Source organism: Carettochelys insculpta, chromosome 6, assembly GCF_033958435.1.
Source record: "Carettochelys insculpta isolate YL-2023 chromosome 6, ASM3395843v1, whole genome shotgun sequence".
Lineage (NCBI taxonomy): Eukaryota > Metazoa > Chordata > Testudines > Carettochelyidae > Carettochelys > Carettochelys insculpta.
The window spans coordinates 60,793,119-60,811,404 of NC_134142.1; the positions used below are offsets into that span (position 1 = coordinate 60,793,119).

Sequence of the window (18,286 nt, forward strand, 5' to 3'; positions counted from 1 at the left end):
TTACAGAAGACCCTTCAATTTGTTCTTGTTTATTATATTAATGAAATTATTTAAAGGGAAAAGAATACAGATTACTTAAGAAAAACAGTTTGAGATGTTTTGATGTAAATGGAAAAATACTGCATGGTTGTTCATTTGAGTAAGCTATTTCCTTCCCCCCCCAAAAACACTATCCGAAGTAAAAAAAAAAAAAAAAAAAGTCTCAGGATAAAATATTTCAGAGGAGTGGACTTTGCTCCTTCAATGCTTTCCAAGTAACTTATGGTGTGGGAGTTACAGTCATTACCACTCAGGAAACACCAGGATTACACAGGTTTATAGATATTCTCTGTACATAGTTGCTTTAGGCTGTAAACGGTGCATTCAGCTTTAAAAATGAAGCACATCAAGTGTTTTACTTGCACATCTGCCCTTTGCCTGCCTCATCCAAAGGAGAGAGGACTGTAACTGTGTACCCAAAAATCAGACACAAAAGCTTGTTTTAAGTTAGATTATTGAATGTGGGCAGAACTGGAAAACTAGAACAGTAAATTTGACATGTCTGCTTGGACAAGAGGGTCATTCATGAAAGTACCCATCACAACCTTCCTCCCTCCCTCCGCCCTGCAGATAAAACCAGCATTTTAAGGCATACTATTGCATACTGATTTATATTTGGGTGATTTTTGAATTAATGAAAATGCCAGTGCAGAAAACATACAACTTACATTTGGGGTAGGAGCAAATACAAATCAACTGTAGCACAGGAACGGCTCTCCTTTAACGACTGTAACCTACAAATACAAGCAAAAGTCAGCAGGAACATTCAGTACTTCATTTTCAGTGCAACAGCTACAGCAAGCCACAGAAGGGCATATTTTTGCTGCTTCTCTGCTTTGCTGCTGTTTTAGTTCTGCTTTTAAAGCAGAATTTTGAAAAAGTGGATGAAATACTTCAGCATTAGAAATGTGCCCCTCTGGATCCTGCAAAGAGTATCACAGAAGGCGGCAGGTGGAAGTCAATAGGGGCCTGTCGACCAGCATAGAGTAGCTGGCGGAATTAGGGCTTAAACAGGAATCCAGGCTAAAAGAAGGGGCAGGATAGGGAAACAAAAGGGAAGGTGGAATGATGCAATTGACTGAGAGCCTTTTGGGCCAACCACAGAAGTGCATTTAGGTAACCCCCAACCATCGGGGATGAGGGATTTAAGTTCGCTCACTGTTTTTGGTGTGCAAATTCCTCTTTAACCTTAGCAATCTTGGCATACAAATCTTTTCACATTTATACCACAACTGCCAAATAACCTCAATTAAAGAGGCAAATATCCATCATGAAACAAAAGTAAAATCCTATAACTATTAGGCCAAAAATTCAAGACTTTACAGTAAATTCACTTTGTCCAATGAACAGGACAAAATAATCATCTTATTTAGAAAACAGCTACATACATAAACAAGCCAGTACTCAGCAACTGTTTCAAAACGTGGAATTTTAAAAACCCCAGATTTCCATTTCCTCCTCCTCTGCACTCCAGGCTTTTGAATGTGTCTGAATAGTGCCAGACAATGTCACAGGAGATGCCAGATAGCAGCCTTCCAGCACTCTGTTTATTACATAGCTCCATTTTATAGTTCATTTACCCCAGTTCTGTGGACAGTAACCTCTGGTTTTACAATACAGCTGGTGACTTATTTGGTATCTGAGTGAGTGATGCTGGCATTGTAGACTGATGGACCACCTTTTACTGAATAAGTCTTTTTGACTGAGGGGTAAAAATTGGTAAAGCAAAGCAGCATACACTTGTGGACGATGCGTATATGTACATAGTGAATATCTTCCTGCATTTGTTTTGTCTGCCAATCTGTGCCAGTTTAACAGGGGGTGTGAAGGGTGGGGAAGGACTGTCAGAGACCAGGGGTCAAAGAGCCTGTTGTTGAAGACATGAAGGAAATACATTTGCCGTAGGTAAGTTTCACACACAGAGGAATCTCATGAATAAACCGCTGTCAAAGACAGCAGGCGTGTATTCCTAGCAAGGACACATTTTGGTTTCTAAGCATCTCTTTGCAGCAGGTACTACACAGAGATCTTAAGGGACTTGCTCAACACAGTTCACACTAAGGCACAGATTAGGGCATGCTTTCAAGCCTGTGATTGCAAAAGCAATTTCTGCAGCTGTGGACACTGCAAGTAGCTTGGGGGCGGGGGGGCACACTAGGGGCTGTGGCAGTGGTGGCCACCACATGTGCCTGGCACTCTTGATCACTGTGTGGCCCTCTGCCACCTTGACTGGGACAGTGAAAATTTCCCTTCCCCCCAGCAGCCTGGGAAAGGGAGGTGGTGGCCCAGGCATTGTGAAGCAGCTTGCACTGTCTTCTATAGCTGTGTGCCTGGCTCTTGGTCACCATGTAGCTAACCTTTCTCACCCACCCCCCACCCCCTCAGCTGGGACAGTAAAAATTCCCTGGGCTGCTGGGGGAAGGGAAAAGAAACGAGGGTGGGTCCAGGCATAGCAATCACAATGCTTAATGTTCCTTCCCCTGCTTCCTCTAGGTTGCAAAAATAGATTAACCTCCTTAGACTAACATACACTGATAAGGAGCATATGCTGATTCAATGTGGGCACAAAGCTGGTCATTACGCTGCACTGCTATATGGTGCCATGACTCCAGATTACTTACTGGTGACTTAGCGTGGAAAGGTGTCCTATCGAGGAGGGCAGAATAAGGCAGGCCTCCCCGCAAACCTTGCGACAAGAATTAAAGAGTACCTGCCTGAGAGCTTTATGGAGATTTGCAAGGTCAGCACTCCATGCCCAGACACGTTAACAAGATGTTGCAGTGCCCTGGGCTGTGTAGATACAGCAGCTGCCACAGCTCACATCCAACTGCCTTAGCCCCCTTGTCACATGATTAAAAATGAGACCTCGCCAGAAGTGCCCTCCCCACCATCAGAGTCTGCCTGCAAAATGTCCTGGGAGGAGGAGGAGGAGATAGGATCCAGTGATACAAAACATTCCTGGCTGTCTGAGATATCAGCTGCTCCATTCACCTGCTGACCATTGCTGTCATCACTCTTCCTCATCCACTGACTTCCCTGCTGTTGCCAGAGATTCCTGAGGAACCTCTTCAGAGGCATCTATAGATTCTGAGGACAGTAGTTGCGTCACTCGCTCCCCATGATCCCATGCAGCATGCTCGTGGCGATGATCCAGAACGTCCATTTGCTTCTCTTGTTTTATGGTATGTCTGCCTGAGCTCCTTTATTTTCATGCATCACTGCTGCGCATCCCTAGTGTATCCTTTTCCTCCATGCCCTGAGAGATCTTAGCATATATTCCTCCATTTCTTTTGCTGCTTTCTAGTTTTCCCAACACAGATTCATGTCCTCCTCCCTCCTGTCCCCCACCCCGCCAAACAATGAGCTCTTGTATTTCTCGCATGCTCTGTGATAGAACTTGTCTGTGACCCTGGGAATTCCTAGCCAGATATGCTGCTGAGGCTTGCTGCCTGCTCCACTTGCCATGCTGGCCAAAAAAAGCAGGAAATAGCTTTCAAGTTTTCCCGGGCTGATTCCTGAACACCTGGAGAGCAGCGGAGCTGAAAGTGGTGTCCAGTTGTCATATTGGGACATTGTGGAATACCTCCAGGAGGCCAAGAATGTTGAACTTCACAGTGCTCCATCTGCACTACCTTAAGGTCGACCATGCAAAGTCAATTTTGGCATTACGCCTTATGACAAGCAGGAGTACAAAAGGCAACCATAGGAGCCCTTAAAGTCAATGGAACAAACCTTGAAGCATGGACTGATTCCTTAGAAATTCAACCTAAGCCTGACCTTATCTCCTAGAAGTTGAGCCTCTCTAGCTTGGAACACTTGGGACCTGTACGGTACTGAATGAGAGAATTTGCCAAATCACGGGAGGTCAATATTATCTAGTTAGTAGCATTACCAACACTTCCACTGGTACTGGGCTCTTAGACATTTAGGGGTAAATTACTGCGAAATAACAGCACAGAACACTGAGAGCCAGGACTGGCGGCTGGAAATTAACTTTATGGGACCATGGGAAACTTGGCCACGCTCATGTAAGTGGTCACCTGGCTAACTAAAATCATGCTGGATTACGGATGTTGCAGAAGGAGAGTGTGCTGGAGAAGAGGTTCAACCTATAGTATATGGCAAGCCTCAGATACAGACTGCACTTCTCTCAGCACAGACATCTTAGTGGAGGGCAAGTTGAGTTGTACAGGTATTGTTGTCTGCATCGAATTAACAGTAGAATTATACCAAGGCTAAAAGGTTTTAGTTGAAGTGGGAGAAACCCTTTCCCACAGGGCTCAGATAGGCAGTAAGACAGCACATGAATACCTCTATGCTTCTCTCTTATTTTGTTGAATATAAAGAATTTCAAGTCTAGTTACTTGGTTGTCAAGTAGCCTGAACAAGAGGTCTCAGATTGCAGAAACTGAAATAACAGCTCAGAAACATGATCTGACCCATTCATCTTAATGAGAACTTACTGGCAGCCGCAGCTAAAATTTTGAAGTCAAGATCGTTAGCACCTCAGAAAACCTGCTCACACTATCCAGAGTTGCCCAGTCTGCTGGGAGTGACAGCTCATTTGTACACCACCACTGAGTGGGCTTGAGGGTGGCTGCCAGTTCTTCCCAGGCCCAGCCAAGCATGGCCTAAGGCTAAGGAACCTAGCAGAGCCCAAGGAATCACCTGAGCTCCAGTAATCAGAGAGATGCTCAAACAGCATTGCAAGGTATGCTCTACTTGTCAGGGAAAGCCAATCTCTACTAAAGAGTGTACTCAGATGCCATGGACAGGGTGCCCAGAGAGCACATGGGGCTATTCTTAAAAACGTGCACAGATCTGAGCAGTGAGCAGCGCAATATGTCTGACTCTTGGAAAGGTAATGCTAACCTCCCGCCTCTCCCCTGCAACCCCGATTTCCTTTTACAGTGAAAATGACTTCCAGTGGTCCAATTTTTTTTTTCAGCTGAAGTTTTGCAGGTGATGCACCAGTTATACAAGAAGAACACCATGTACTCATCAATTATGCTATTTTCAGTTGGCGAAACATTTCTTACTCATACTGATCTTCGGAGCTCTTGCAATTGGAATTAGAATTAAAAAAACACCCTCGAACCACCAGTGACTGTTCTGACAACTCAAAGGATATCACAGAGGGAAAGATTAATGAGGGCAGCTGCATGGATCGTTGTGGAAAATGAGTCCGTCACACCCCTTTCAGAAATCCAGAGAGGCCCGGGCCACTTCCAGCTTTTGAGGCCTCCAGTCATCAAAAATAAAAACTGATATCATGAAAATAAAACATGCCAAAAGAGACATAAGTTTAATTGAATATTAATAAATCCAGTGCCTTTTTCTGTGCAAATGCACTATTTATGGATGGAGACACATAAAAAAACAAGTTGCAAAACTTACCAAAATATTAACAGGTGTCTAAATCTGAGACCCCTTTGAGCTTGAGGCCAGGGCCCCCCTCTGATTGGTCCTGGAGAGCGTGCACGTAGGAAGTTCCATGCAATCACCCTCTCTTTCAACAGCATTAGACCAGGTCACTACTTGCCAGAAGTGTTCCAAGGAACGCTACTAATGTGTTGTAGGAAGAGCTCTGAGACAAACTGAAATTTGTACTTTTACACAACCCCAGTGTCTGGGCATGGGAGCACGTCTTGGGCCCTTTTCTAGGAGAAAATGTTGACACCATTACTCATCCCTGAGGGCTCCTCTACACTTAAACAGCAGCACTGTAGCACTTCTATATGACACTGAGCCAACAGGCAGGGCTCTCCATTGGCACAGGTACTCTATCTGCGCCAGTGCTGGGAGGTCTAGGCAATGCCAGGTTACAGGGACTTAGGTTGGCTTAGCTACGCCATTCAGGAGCATTCATTTTCACACCCATGCATGACATAGCTGTGTTAACCTTTATTTCCTAGCACAGACCAACATTACTTCAGAACGTTAGAAAGACTTCAGTGATGCTTAAAGTTCCATCTTCATAAGGAAATTCCCTAGCACTTACAGTAAATTATAATTCTATGGCACTTTTCCAGAACTGGGGTATTAAACCCAGAATACAGCTAAAATTCAGGTTTGGATAATTACATATACTTAAATTCCTCCTGTAGTTTTGTTTACATGCAGCATTCTTTGCTTTCCACCTCAAAATATTGTTACTCTGCAGCGTTATGCAATTAGTATGTTGCACTCTGGAGACAGCTGAATTTCCATGAAGGCTGAAGTGACTCCTCTGTATAGCTGGTATGATCATTTGCCCCAACTGCGTAATGCTTTGGAATTAAAGGAGCTACGAAAATGTGTAAAACCCTGCAGAGTTTAAAATCTAAGCCAATAACACAATCTAACCTTGGCATACTTTCTGAAGAGGGTCATTTGTCGAGAGCGAAATTACTCAAATCCTCATTGGTACCAATGATTAACAAGACAAAGTCACTATGTATAAATACACATATTTACAAGTGTAACACTCATTGCAGCCTGCTCCCAGACCACAAAACAGTCTGCTACATTTTCACATGTTCATTATTGTACTTTTGGTATTATCCAAGGTGCACATTCAATGATTAACAGGAAAATTTATTCCTGTCAATGGCTTCACTCAATTACTTAAAAATCATTGCTGTAAAAGAATAAAATGCCAAACACTACAAGTAGGGAAAAAATTTATCCTAAAACACTAGAAGTGTTTTATTTCAGGCAAGACAAAACAGTACAGTGAAGATAAAAACAGTTAGGTCATTTCACAGTCACACTTTCACACAATAGTGATTAGCCACAAACAGATATGCCATAAAAAAACAACACAAGAACAGTCACAGGAAAAATAAATCGTCATCTCTGATCCCTGTAACAATCTTGGAAAAAAGGCTTCAGAAGTCAGTCGGGTGAAGTGTCTTTCAATAAACATTTACTCGTCCAAATCTGCCTCTTATGGCCCTGGAATGTTTACAGTGCGGTCAACTATATGAAATTCACATTAACGTCCAGGACTGGTCAGTAAAACAAGCGCAAAGGTAATAACAAAAAACCCCACCAAAACAAGATCTGTGTTTACCTGAGAGTGTTAAAGTGCATCCGCCTTTCTAACAGGAGAAATAAACCCCATCTCCTTTCCCTGTATGCATATAAAAGCCACTCTTTGCCAGAATATTTTGGGTTTACTATGTATCCTAGGACCTCTGAAGAGGAGACCTAGTTACCGTAACCAACAATCCCAAACAGCGTTAGATGTGTGCTTTTTTCCATGCCAATCTGAAAGCTGTGCTGTTCATTAGAACTGAAACTACATCCCCCTCACCTCAGATTTTATCTTACTCACAACCAGAAGGAAAGGCAGAAAACTAAGTTGTTCTTTAAAAAATAATTTGTTCCCCAGCACAGAACACAAAAGATCATTGTAACAAATGGTCAGGATGGAAACAAAAATAGACCCTCTGAACTTGAGATCGAACCATCTGCAGTTTTCTTTCCTCATATTCTTAGAGTCACATCAACTAGTTTCCAACAAATATCTGACTAGATAGATCACAGCATCTGTTGAATTCAGGTCACCATCCAAATGGTGAACCAGGAGTGGAGCTTCCACTTCCATGCACATGCACCAGAATATGGCAGCCCTCAGCTTCTTTTCAACTGGAAACTTGCACAATGGCAGGTACATTAAAGTAAAATGGAATTCGAGAACCCGAGATATCTGTCTTTTAAAGGACACAAATGAAATCTGCTTTTAAAAAAATGTAACTGAAGCAGGAAACCAAATACAGAGAAAGCCTACCATAAACATTCACAAACAAAAAGAGGATCAAAGAGAAGACACCATGGAATTTGCACAATAGTGTCTAAAAAGGAAAGTACACCCCTTCCTTTAATTCACTACTGCCCTTTCCACCTGCTCAAGGAAAGCATTTTAGCTCTCAGAGTTAAAAAGGGTTTAAACCCAAAATTTAAGGCATTCCTTCCAAAACCCCACAGACCCAATTCAACTGTTGACCAGTGGGTGGGCATGCGGGCAAGGGGGCGGGAGGGACACCTATCAGATTTTAGTATTAACATCCATCCCTCACAGCTACATTTGTGCAAATCTCCTCATGGACAATAGCATATCACAGAGACGTACAAGGAACCAATGTACACCTTGGTTACTTGCAGATCTATTCTTTGTAACAGAACACTCTGCAGACACCCCAACCCTACTCCTATTTAAGATAAATTATAAATTTTAATATAAACTGGGACTAAACTGTCCATACATTCAAATATCACCAAGACAAAATAAACACTCAGAGGAAAGAATACAGAAAGCTGCAGTTAATTAGGTGGTCATTAATCTCACTTCACCTAGCTCAGGTGTTCTCCAACAGAGTAGTAGGTTACTGGGGGGTGGGGATGGGGGAAGGGAAGGTGGTGTCACTAATCTGTTAACCTTTAGCAGTTGGTACCCAACCTGGGGTCAGTGGACCCCCAGGGATCCGTGAGGGTCTTGCAGGGAGTCTATAAAAATAAAATAAAAATGAGCATAGAAAATAAGTTTTAAATAAATTGCAAAGTTACAATTCTTTTTAATTAAATATCTTCCACTAATATTAACTGCTGTTTGAAAAAAAAAAATCTGCATTTTGGTTTCCTTTCATTTACTGAAGTGTATATAACAGCTAGAATTGGCTTTGAGGGGGTCTGTACTAGTGAAAAGGTTAGGAACCACTGATCAACAGAATCACAGAATACTAGAATTGGAAGGGACCTAGAGAGGTCAAAGCAGGACCAGTCATCATCTAGCTCACCCTGGACAGATGTTTCTACTCTATCCCAAACCTTGCTGTGCTTCCAGCCTTTGTAATGGTGTTAAATACATTTAATAAGTGTCTTTAGTTTATAAAGGTGGAGAGTGTCACACGGACACCTGCTATGTGAAAGGGATAACCAGTATAGTTCTCAGTTGGCAATTTCCAATTTTAACTGTATTCTTGTATCTATTTACAAACAAGTAGACATAACCTGAACTGAAATATTCTCTTGGTTGGTATATGCCTTCAAAACCTGAATAATTCTGAAGTTGTCTCTTGTAGAATTTGTCCAAACTTTTAAGTATTTGGAGATTTGCTGAAGTTTTGCCTTTCTGGCCAGACTGCCTCCACAGCACCACGTGGACAGCAGCTTCAGGGCTCCTTCCTTTTACCTGCTTAAAGGGTTTTTCTGGCTAATTTTTTGGTACAGCAGTGATCAGTGTTTTTCCCTTTCCAAGTCCCTCTACATTCAGAGAAGTTTTTAGTCAGGTACTGTAACCCACTCAGAGACCCTGTTGCAGCACCTTCCTGCTGGCTCCCCTACACCTTTTCAGGATGACAAATGTAAAAAGCACCATATAAAATCCAAACAGTGCTGCAGCTGTGACTTGGGACAGTCCCCCTTGGAACTTACCCCAAGTCATGTGGGCCTGGGAGGGATCCCCTAACCACTAGAGTGCTGCAGCTATGGTGGGAATAGTGGACCAGAGGCTGGTGAATTGTCAGGTTCTGACATCTATCAGGACTGGGGAAACTCAGCCAAGGTTTAGTCACTCTCCACAAAGAAATATCTCCAACACATGTGTTTCTAGTATAGAAAGGTGAACAGATCTCATCTGCTATTAGACAGTGCATCATCAGCATACATGAATGTTTTTGTAATCCCATGTTACAGCAAATCAGACATTATGCAACATGTAATAAACTGTTTAATGCCCACACAGCTGCCAGCTAATTAAAAATTAAAAAAGAGGAAGTCCAGTTAGATTCCTGTGAGAAACTGCTGTGCATATTACAAGATCAGTTTGTGCTGTCCTTGTAAAAGTGTTACAAGAGGGGAAAAAATTGCTATTTGAAATTGACAGGAACAAACATCAGTGGTTAGTTCATTACTCCCCAACCCTACCGCCCAAAGTGTCATTCTGGTGACAGTCTGAATTCATTAGCTGGCAGAATTAGGTGGAAAGACATTGTCCTAAACTGTCAGTTGTTCCTCTCTTTCTGCAGCAAGTGCTTTGTACAGATAATGAACAGCCTTTGCAACTCCTAATCTTTATTCACATCAGATAGACGAGGTTTAGGTGAGTGCAGAAGATATCCATTCTTCACAATTAAGGAATCTGCAAGTATCCACTTGGACTATAGGATTAGCATTTTTGGTGAGTGGAGAAGACCCAGTCCGTGTTCCAAGCTTAAGATTTTATCACGGTCCCTTACAAGGTCCCTTAATGTTAATCTCCCAGAAATAAGCTGATGAGTCTAGGTGGTTTCACTGTGATGACTAAAACCACTACTTAGGCCAGAGGAGTTTGCAAAGGGACAACATGTGTGGCCTCTGGACATCACAGATGTTTTCAAAGGAATATGAGGAGAGGCTACGCAGAAACTCTTGCTTTTGATATTGCGGTTTCTTTGTAAATGCTTTTTCCTCTGATTTGGTGTCACTGCCCACTTCAAACCACAGGTGTAATGGAAAATAAGAATGTGTGTGTCTTCAGTACAGCAGAAAGCTAGACCCAATGGAAAACCAAACACAATGCCTTTACCCTGGACCTTGTTGGGGTCTCTGTAAATATCAGGCCTGTACTTGATCAATTACGCCAGTGTGCGTGCAAGCCCATGTTAGCATCATTTAAGTAGTGGAAGTGGGTTGTCATGCCCTCCCTGGGCTCTCAACTGCAAAAGCCATGAGCAATCAGAATTCAGAAAGACCGACGTTCTCATCTTTGCCTATTAGCAATGGCTGTTGCTAACTACAAAGAAATATAGGAATAGCTAAAGGTGGTTGTTGATTCCCTGCTTTTGTGAGAAACTAGAACCATCCCTGTGACTTTTTATGAGAGCACAGGATCCCATCACAGCTTGAACTTCATCTTCATGTCCTCTCCCCACAGAAGCTGAACAATGAATGTTTCTTGGGAGATTTAGGTGGATGAATGTGAAAATCAGAGGCATAGAGGAAACAACTAAAATCCAATCAAGTTGATGGCTGCTGCACCGAACAGGTCAAGTGCCGGATTCATTACACTATGTGGTATAGCAGGCAGGCAAACAAACGTAGAGTTTAGTCTTGTTATTCCCTGCCAAAGTTTAACTCCTCCGGGAAGTGCTGATGAAACTGCAGTTTGGTTTGTTCTTTGTAAACTCTGGTTTGTCCATGAAGCTCAGTCCAAGGTTATCCAGATTTTGAAATCCATTAGACTGGAATTTGTACCATCCATGCAAAGTTAGGACTAGGGCTCAAATATTTATTCTTCTGAGAGTGTTTGCATCTCTTCTATTTCTCTCTTGATTTTTTCATCCTGAGAAAGTAAAGAAAAAGTATAAAACATCACAATGGCTAGTGTAGGAGCTGGCAACCTATGGCTCCGGAGCCACGTGCAGCTCCTGGTGCTGACTCCTCTGTGGCTTTGCATGCTGTAATGATCCTGCCCTTCTGCTGTTGAAACAAGAGCAGCTATCTCCAGTCTAGCCAGCACTTGACTCTCCCTCTTCTCTCCCCCCATGCTTGGTCAGGACAGGAGTCAGCAGGAGGTGGGCCTGGCCAGTGCTCAGCTGGGAGGATGCTGACCCTATTGCTGTGTTGTCTGAGCTCAAGCGAAGCAGAGTACAGGGGCTGCAGTGAGCCTGCTATGGACAGCTACAGAGCAGTTTAGGTGCCTCTTCCCCCACTCCCTTCACTGGTTCCTTTTCCTGCCGCTGGGCCTGAAGGGGCAAAGCAGAGACCCTCACCCTGAGAGGGCCTGCAGGATATACATGCAGAGCATCACTGTCAGTACATAGGGCAACATTGTCTTGTTTTATAGGACAGTATCTCAATGACCAGCTGATGGACCAGGAATAGTCACTGAAATCTCCCTGACACAATTTAAGACGGCAGCACACCAGTCCCTGGTGTCAAAAAAGCTTTGATAGGAGAACTGGCCATATGGCTATTCAGCCATAACCCTGGCCCCCAACAGCTCTTAAGGGTTTGAACCAGCTCCAAGAAAAATAAGTTCTGCTAGCTAACTGCATTTTCTGCTATTTGGGAAACACTACTTGTTACACAATTATGTTGAGAGCTTTAATTCTATAAATGTCTTTAAAAGCATGTGGAGTAGATGGGGCCTAGATCCTCTATGCAAAAATACCTTATTCTGGGATCATGGGGCAGACTTTGTCCTAAAAAGTTTAAAACTTTCACATTATTTATTAAGGACTATCTCGTATTCACACACATTGCGGCTCCTGAAGTATTGATTTTGTAATCGAATTTCAAAAAAATGGCTCCTCTTGCTATTTTGTTTGCAGACCCCTGGGCTAGTGGGTTTAATCCAGTCCCACTTATGTTAAAGTTACTCACTTGATTTCATTTTCCTCTCCAACCCTAAACTATTTAACAAAAACAACCCCCCCCCCTCCCCCCCAAAAAAAAAAACGTCCTATCCTTCCTCCTACATAATACGTGTGGCTTCATAGGTTTTAAAATTTTATTTGGGTTTTTCAAGTAGTAAGATGAAGTTGTGCACCCTCCCTCCCCTGCCCCATCCCGTCCCCTCGTTCTGAAAGGGAAATTGTGACTCAAACGCTGGAGTTCCAATTCTGGCTTTCATGCAGACTGATGAGCTGGACATGTCTCTTCCCCTTTTTTGACTTTTTCCCATCAGTATGTTCAAGTTACCTACCTTATAGGAGTGAGGAGGATGAACATGTGCAATTACAATAATATTTATACTGTAGCTTTTGTTTTTATCTGGACCGCCTTGATGAACCTTAATTTTCCTGTTTGGTGCATGCTGCTCTTTTCTCCATGCCAAATCAGAAAAGGGAAGCAAATGCTCACAAGTCCTTGATTTTGTCTTTCCTGAAAATGCAGCTTTTCCTAAATTTGATTGCTGCAATATATTCCTCACACTTTTAGAATAATCTCCTGTTTCCAGTTAACAAATGTTTCTTCCTTGCTCTGTCAAGAGGGTTTTCCAACCAGTTTGAGCAAAGGAAGCTATTCATTGGGCTGAATATGGTAATTTCCTGTTCACATTGTGGAATTCTTCAGTTTGATACCCTGGTTTTCTTTGGCTTGGCAGCATTTAGCAGCCGAGTACCTACATGCAATAATGGATAATGCTCTGGAGGTGGCAGTACTATCAAGTCAGCTTGTTGCAGAGAGTTGGCTCAGACGCCCTGCCTAGCTGCAGCATGAACTCCAGCACAATTCGGCTACAGCAACGCAGTCTACTTGCAAATCTTCTAAAACTGTTTTGGCATAACAAAGTCCAATACTTCTATAACACTGCCTTACATACCGGTGTTTATTTAATAACAAGAGCATGAAAGAGTGGGATCTGGCTAACTTGTCTAAATTACTTGTATTTTTGATAAATTATGAAGTAAATGACATCCCACAAGTAATCTGGTGAGTTTCTCATCAGTCCTTGCCTAACAATAATAAAATGGCAAGATCCACCTCATCACTGCCTTTGACCGCAGATTAGGCCGGGTGATCAGGAGCTCCAGGTTACAGTAGGAACTTGGAGTCTAGGCAGCGTAAAGGAGGGTATTCACCTAACAAGTCAGTTTCATCTGTTGAATCAACAGCATGGCAATCAAGCAATACTTGAAGTGCGGTTATAATGAGCAAGTTATGTAAAATAAAAGGTATCATGTTATTCAGATAACAAATATACATTTTATAACTTTTGAATTACAAGTTGAGTATGAGCAGTGAGACAGATTTAGGGCTTTAAAAAAAACCCTTGTAACTTGTAAAGATTCATATGGAAAACATTAAACAGGGAGCTCCACCAGGCTAGTCTCACACAGCCCTTTTTCAGAAGAAGAGAAGTTTTGAAGATCTGATTTTTTTTTTTTTTTTATAAACTACACATGCTATATATATATATATATATATGTACAAAAATATGGTGTGATATGAATCTCCTACCACGCCATATGCTAAATTTAAAATATACAGATGTCCTCCCGTGCCTGAAGAATTTAACATTGTATATGTCACATAATATTAATAGTCATGGAAGCTTACCTAAAGTTAGTAAATTTCTCTTTTTTTTTTTTTGGAAACATGGAGATATACATATTTCCCAGAACTGGAAGGAACCTTGAGAGGTCATCAAGTCTAGGCCCCTGCACTCACAGCAGGACCATGACTTTAAAAAAAAAAAAAAAAAAAAAAAAAATCTACGCTGTCCCAGACCCTTGAAAGGCCCTGATAAATATTCAGCTCAGAGCCCTGCGTTTACAAGGCCAATGCTCTAACCATCGAGCTATCCCTCCCCCCAGCTGTTCTTTCTGGATTTTTAGTTTGCCAGTCACACATGGATACAAGTATCAACTCCTCACTGGTTTTCATTATGTTGCTTGATCACTTGGGGCATTCTGAAACATTGTACAATGAAAAAAGCAAGTGTCTGTGCAAGGAACAGACAACTATAAAGAACATTGAAGGAGAAGATGAAATGAGCAAGCTGGAGCCCTCTCCAAATCGCGGTTGAGGTATGAGGAAGTTTGTACTACATGTGCTGTATCTTTTAGTGAACTTCAGTCTCCAGAGCTTTCCAACCCACCACCTCTTACCAGCCATAAGTTCTCTTTCAATATGTTTTTGTGGAAGTTCACTAGTGGACTTAGCGTGTGAAGTTTTAGCATCAAGTTTACCATACACTTAAGGTAAGGAAAAGCTGCAAGATAGGCTTTGATATAGACTCCCTCAAAACCTGCTTATGTCCAGCTGGATACTAAGTTACCGTCTCCCCCCCACCCCCCCAACCCCTAAATAAGTGTTAGTTCAACAGCTGATTTCAATGGGAATTCATCTTAACATTTTGAAAGGCTTAAGCAACAGTTAAAACAAGATTTCCATATAAACACTTGGCCATTACATTACCTGACTTGGATCTCAAAAAACTGCCCAGTGACCAATTTTACTGCTGGATGGAACATTTATTTGTTCGCACTCATCTGTTCCCAGAGGACAAGGCCATATAGGGATCTAAAGTCAAGTTTTAAAGGGCTTTTGTGTTTCGTAATTATATTTTGAGTGTCAGTGAAAAAGAACAGAGATTACTACCTCATTTGTGATAACTGGCAGCTCTGAAGCCAGATTCATCCAGTAAACAGCTGAAGAGTTATTCCCCAGGTCTTTGTAGCACTGGAAAGAAACAGCAATAGTGAGAAGTGTGAAGAAACAGGAAAACAGATGGCAGACAGCAACTCTGAAGGACTGGAGAAGCCAGCTTGTAACTGAAGAAAAGTGCTTTTAAACACCTACATTTAGCCATCTCAGGGTTCTAACCATCTTTCCTGTAGCCCCCTTCATGCAAAGTTCTATAAATGATACCATATCATCAAAACAATTTCCTTATAGGTGGTTTTACAATACTTTATTCTTCCCCCACTATAGACACCATGTCCCGGAGCTTGTTCTATTCTGGAAATATAGCATCTACTTCTCTCTCTATTTCTTGCATCACCTAAATAGCCAGTGGGCCATATGGATTCCTGTATCTGCAGAGTAAGGGTGTTTTGTATCAAGTGTCCATCTTCAACAACCCAGAAACAAGACCCGCAAATCCAAACCCAAGTTGACACCTATTTTCAAATCTGACAGACTTAAAATAGACTTTCCAAACCCCATGCCCCCTCTTCAGCAGCACCAGAGCAGACTGCATGGGTCATTAAAAAGACTAGGCCAGGCCGACCCATATCAGTGCACAATACAAACTGACAACAGAAATCCCCAAACAAACACTAGAACACTGATACCAAATAAACCACCACCCAGAAGGGAAGAAAGAACTGCCTTGCTCCTCAGCAGAGAAGCTGAGCAGAGACTTCAGCTTGGGAACAAAGGACAAATGTGTCAGGCTGTAGAGAAAAGAGCTAGTCTCTGGGATGGATGAGGTTAACTAAGGAAACTAGAGTTTGAAAATGGAGTACAATGCAACTTGGTGGGTGAATTGCTCTGGCTTGACTAGAATGGACTATGCTTTAATCTTTCTTTCACTGTGCTGTTTGAAAATTCCACTTGGGAGTCACGGCAAATACTTGCCATGGTGCATTACTTTCTGAAGACTGTACGTGTCTCTTCCAGGAATCTACCTAGGGCTCTATCTATGCCAGAGTTAGGCTGACGTAAAACAGCTTACGTTGACTTAGGTCAGCGTCTATACCACAGCCTTGCTCCAGCTGATGCATCTTATTATATCAACATAAGAACTCCACCTCCATGAAAGGCATATGGCTTACGTCAGTGTAGTTATGGGTAGGCAGCATCTGGTTAGACATGGCATTAGTTATATCTGCTGTTGGCTGACATCTTCTCAATTTCATGACTCCACTGATATAAAATTGACAAGGAAAGCTGGTAAGTTTTCTTCTGCAAATCACCGCCCCCCCATCTCCAGCTGCTCACAGCTGGGCTGTCACCCTGGGAATAGCGGGTTCCCAGCTCCATGCAGAGCAACTAGCTGGGGCCCAGGGCAGGCTCCCAGCTGCTCCCCTACTTGCCAGCAGTTGCCAGTCTCACCACTCCCTGTTTGGAGCCTGGGGGCAGCTGGACATCTTTATGCAGAACTGCAAGGATCAGCTGCAGCTCTGTGCCCAGCTGAGAGCCCCAGTGGCAGCCAGGCTACTGAAAGGGAAATGGACAGGGAGCTGTGAACCCAGAGTTTCAGCCTCCTCCACCCTTCACTTTCCTTCTTAACTTGGTGGAAGTGCTCTTGGTGAGGATGCGCACCACCAATAGAAGAGGACATGGAAAAAAAAGGAGTAATGACTGTGGTGGCTGCACATTGACTTATTTTGAAGGGCAGACATGCCCTCAGTTGGATTCCCTCATCAGTGCTCATGGTGTGAAGCAGAAGTGCTGGAAGCCAGAGGCTCAATCAAGGAAGCAGCGATATTGCAGGGCCTATCCTCAGGGAAACACAGGACTTTAAGTTTTGCCACATAGAAGTGTTTCCTCCAAGAGACTAAGTTGGGGTATAACACAGATCCTGCAAATCTGACAGGTTACAATTTAACCACAGCAAAGCCTTAAATGAGAAATTTTACTGTAACACTCCAAGTGTAGCTGAATAACATATGTATAACATTTTCCAATTATGCTACTGTGCAAAAGCTGCTAATCCCTTCTGTTAAACATGGAAGAAGTAGGGCAGTGGTGTTTTTTATTCTTAAAGGCAGAAAAGAGGATTTTGAATATTTACACGTATAGGCTGGTTGGGGCAGCAAATGAGAAAAATATCTACAAGAATTTTTACTGTGGTTAATTACTAAAAAGATACAGAAACCGGGGATGATGCTCGCAGGAAATTTAGTCTGTTGGGATACGTAATTTTCATTCCTACACACACACGCACACAGCCCAATATAGTATGTCAAAGGCAGAACTGTTGTAGGTGTAAGGATCTCAGCACTCATCCTTTCTCTTCCTGGTTTGAGGTCACTTTTATGTTTCATAAAATAGGCTTTTCTCCTCAAATAGGACTCTCGATTTAGTTTCAAATGTTAATTCCAGGCTGGGGAAAAAACCTTAACTTTGCATGTTACCCATATAAAATGTACATTTATTGGGAATACACTGATTTCACAGAGAATGAGTACAGCTACCCTTTGCTACACTCACTCTGGCTGCTGTCACTAAAGCTGTTTGGGCTTTAAAAATATTTCGTTGCCTCCAACAGGAGGCCAAAGCAACTAAGCAGCAGTTTTGGCATTTAAAAGATTCAAAATCAATTATTTCCTTCAGCACAAAACAACAGAGTCAGCAGATCTGCTTCTGGCCAACACATTCATGGTCTGTTTAATTACTGCCATCCACACTAGCAAGAGAGGTTAAACTGGATATTTTACTCTTTCCCCCTCTCTTCTTGCACACAGCTGAAGTGTGAGGAGCAGTAAACAGATGACAAGGCTCAGAAGTTAGTCTTACTTAATGCAAAATTTCAGATGTAAAAAATTAACCCTGGGTGACTCCTGTCAGAGCTACAATTTAAAAACATGATATTGACTTGTGACTATTTTTATATACAACACTTTGCATTTCTATAGCCTCTATCATCCACAGACCACCAAATGCCTTACATGCACACCATACCGTATACATGCATGAATTAAGGACAAAAATTAACTGCACCAATGTAAGAAATGGCCTGTTACCTTAGCGATGTATACCCTTCCTGCTTTGGAAAATCCTGGGCACAGCTCTTCAGCCTAGAAAGGAAGAAGACAGTGGGAGTGGA

General features: G+C 42.4%; 1 protein-coding gene across 1 annotated transcript in view; it reads right to left on the minus strand.

Annotated features, from left to right (window-relative positions):
- Positions 1–6,701: 6,701 nt before the first annotated feature.
- Positions 6,702–18,286, minus strand: part of RMDN3 (regulator of microtubule dynamics 3) — a 61,040-nt gene continuing 49,455 nt past the window's right edge. Inside the window, exons 11-13 of the mRNA XM_074997005.1 lie at positions 18,204–18,257; positions 15,112–15,192; positions 6,702–11,344 (exon numbers count right to left, since the gene is read on the minus strand). Of these exons, the coding sequence (XP_074853106.1) occupies positions 11,291–11,344; positions 15,112–15,192; positions 18,204–18,257 (189 nt within the window). The 3' untranslated portion in view covers positions 6,702–11,290. The remainder of the gene's footprint in view (positions 11,345–15,111; positions 15,193–18,203; positions 18,258–18,286) is intronic.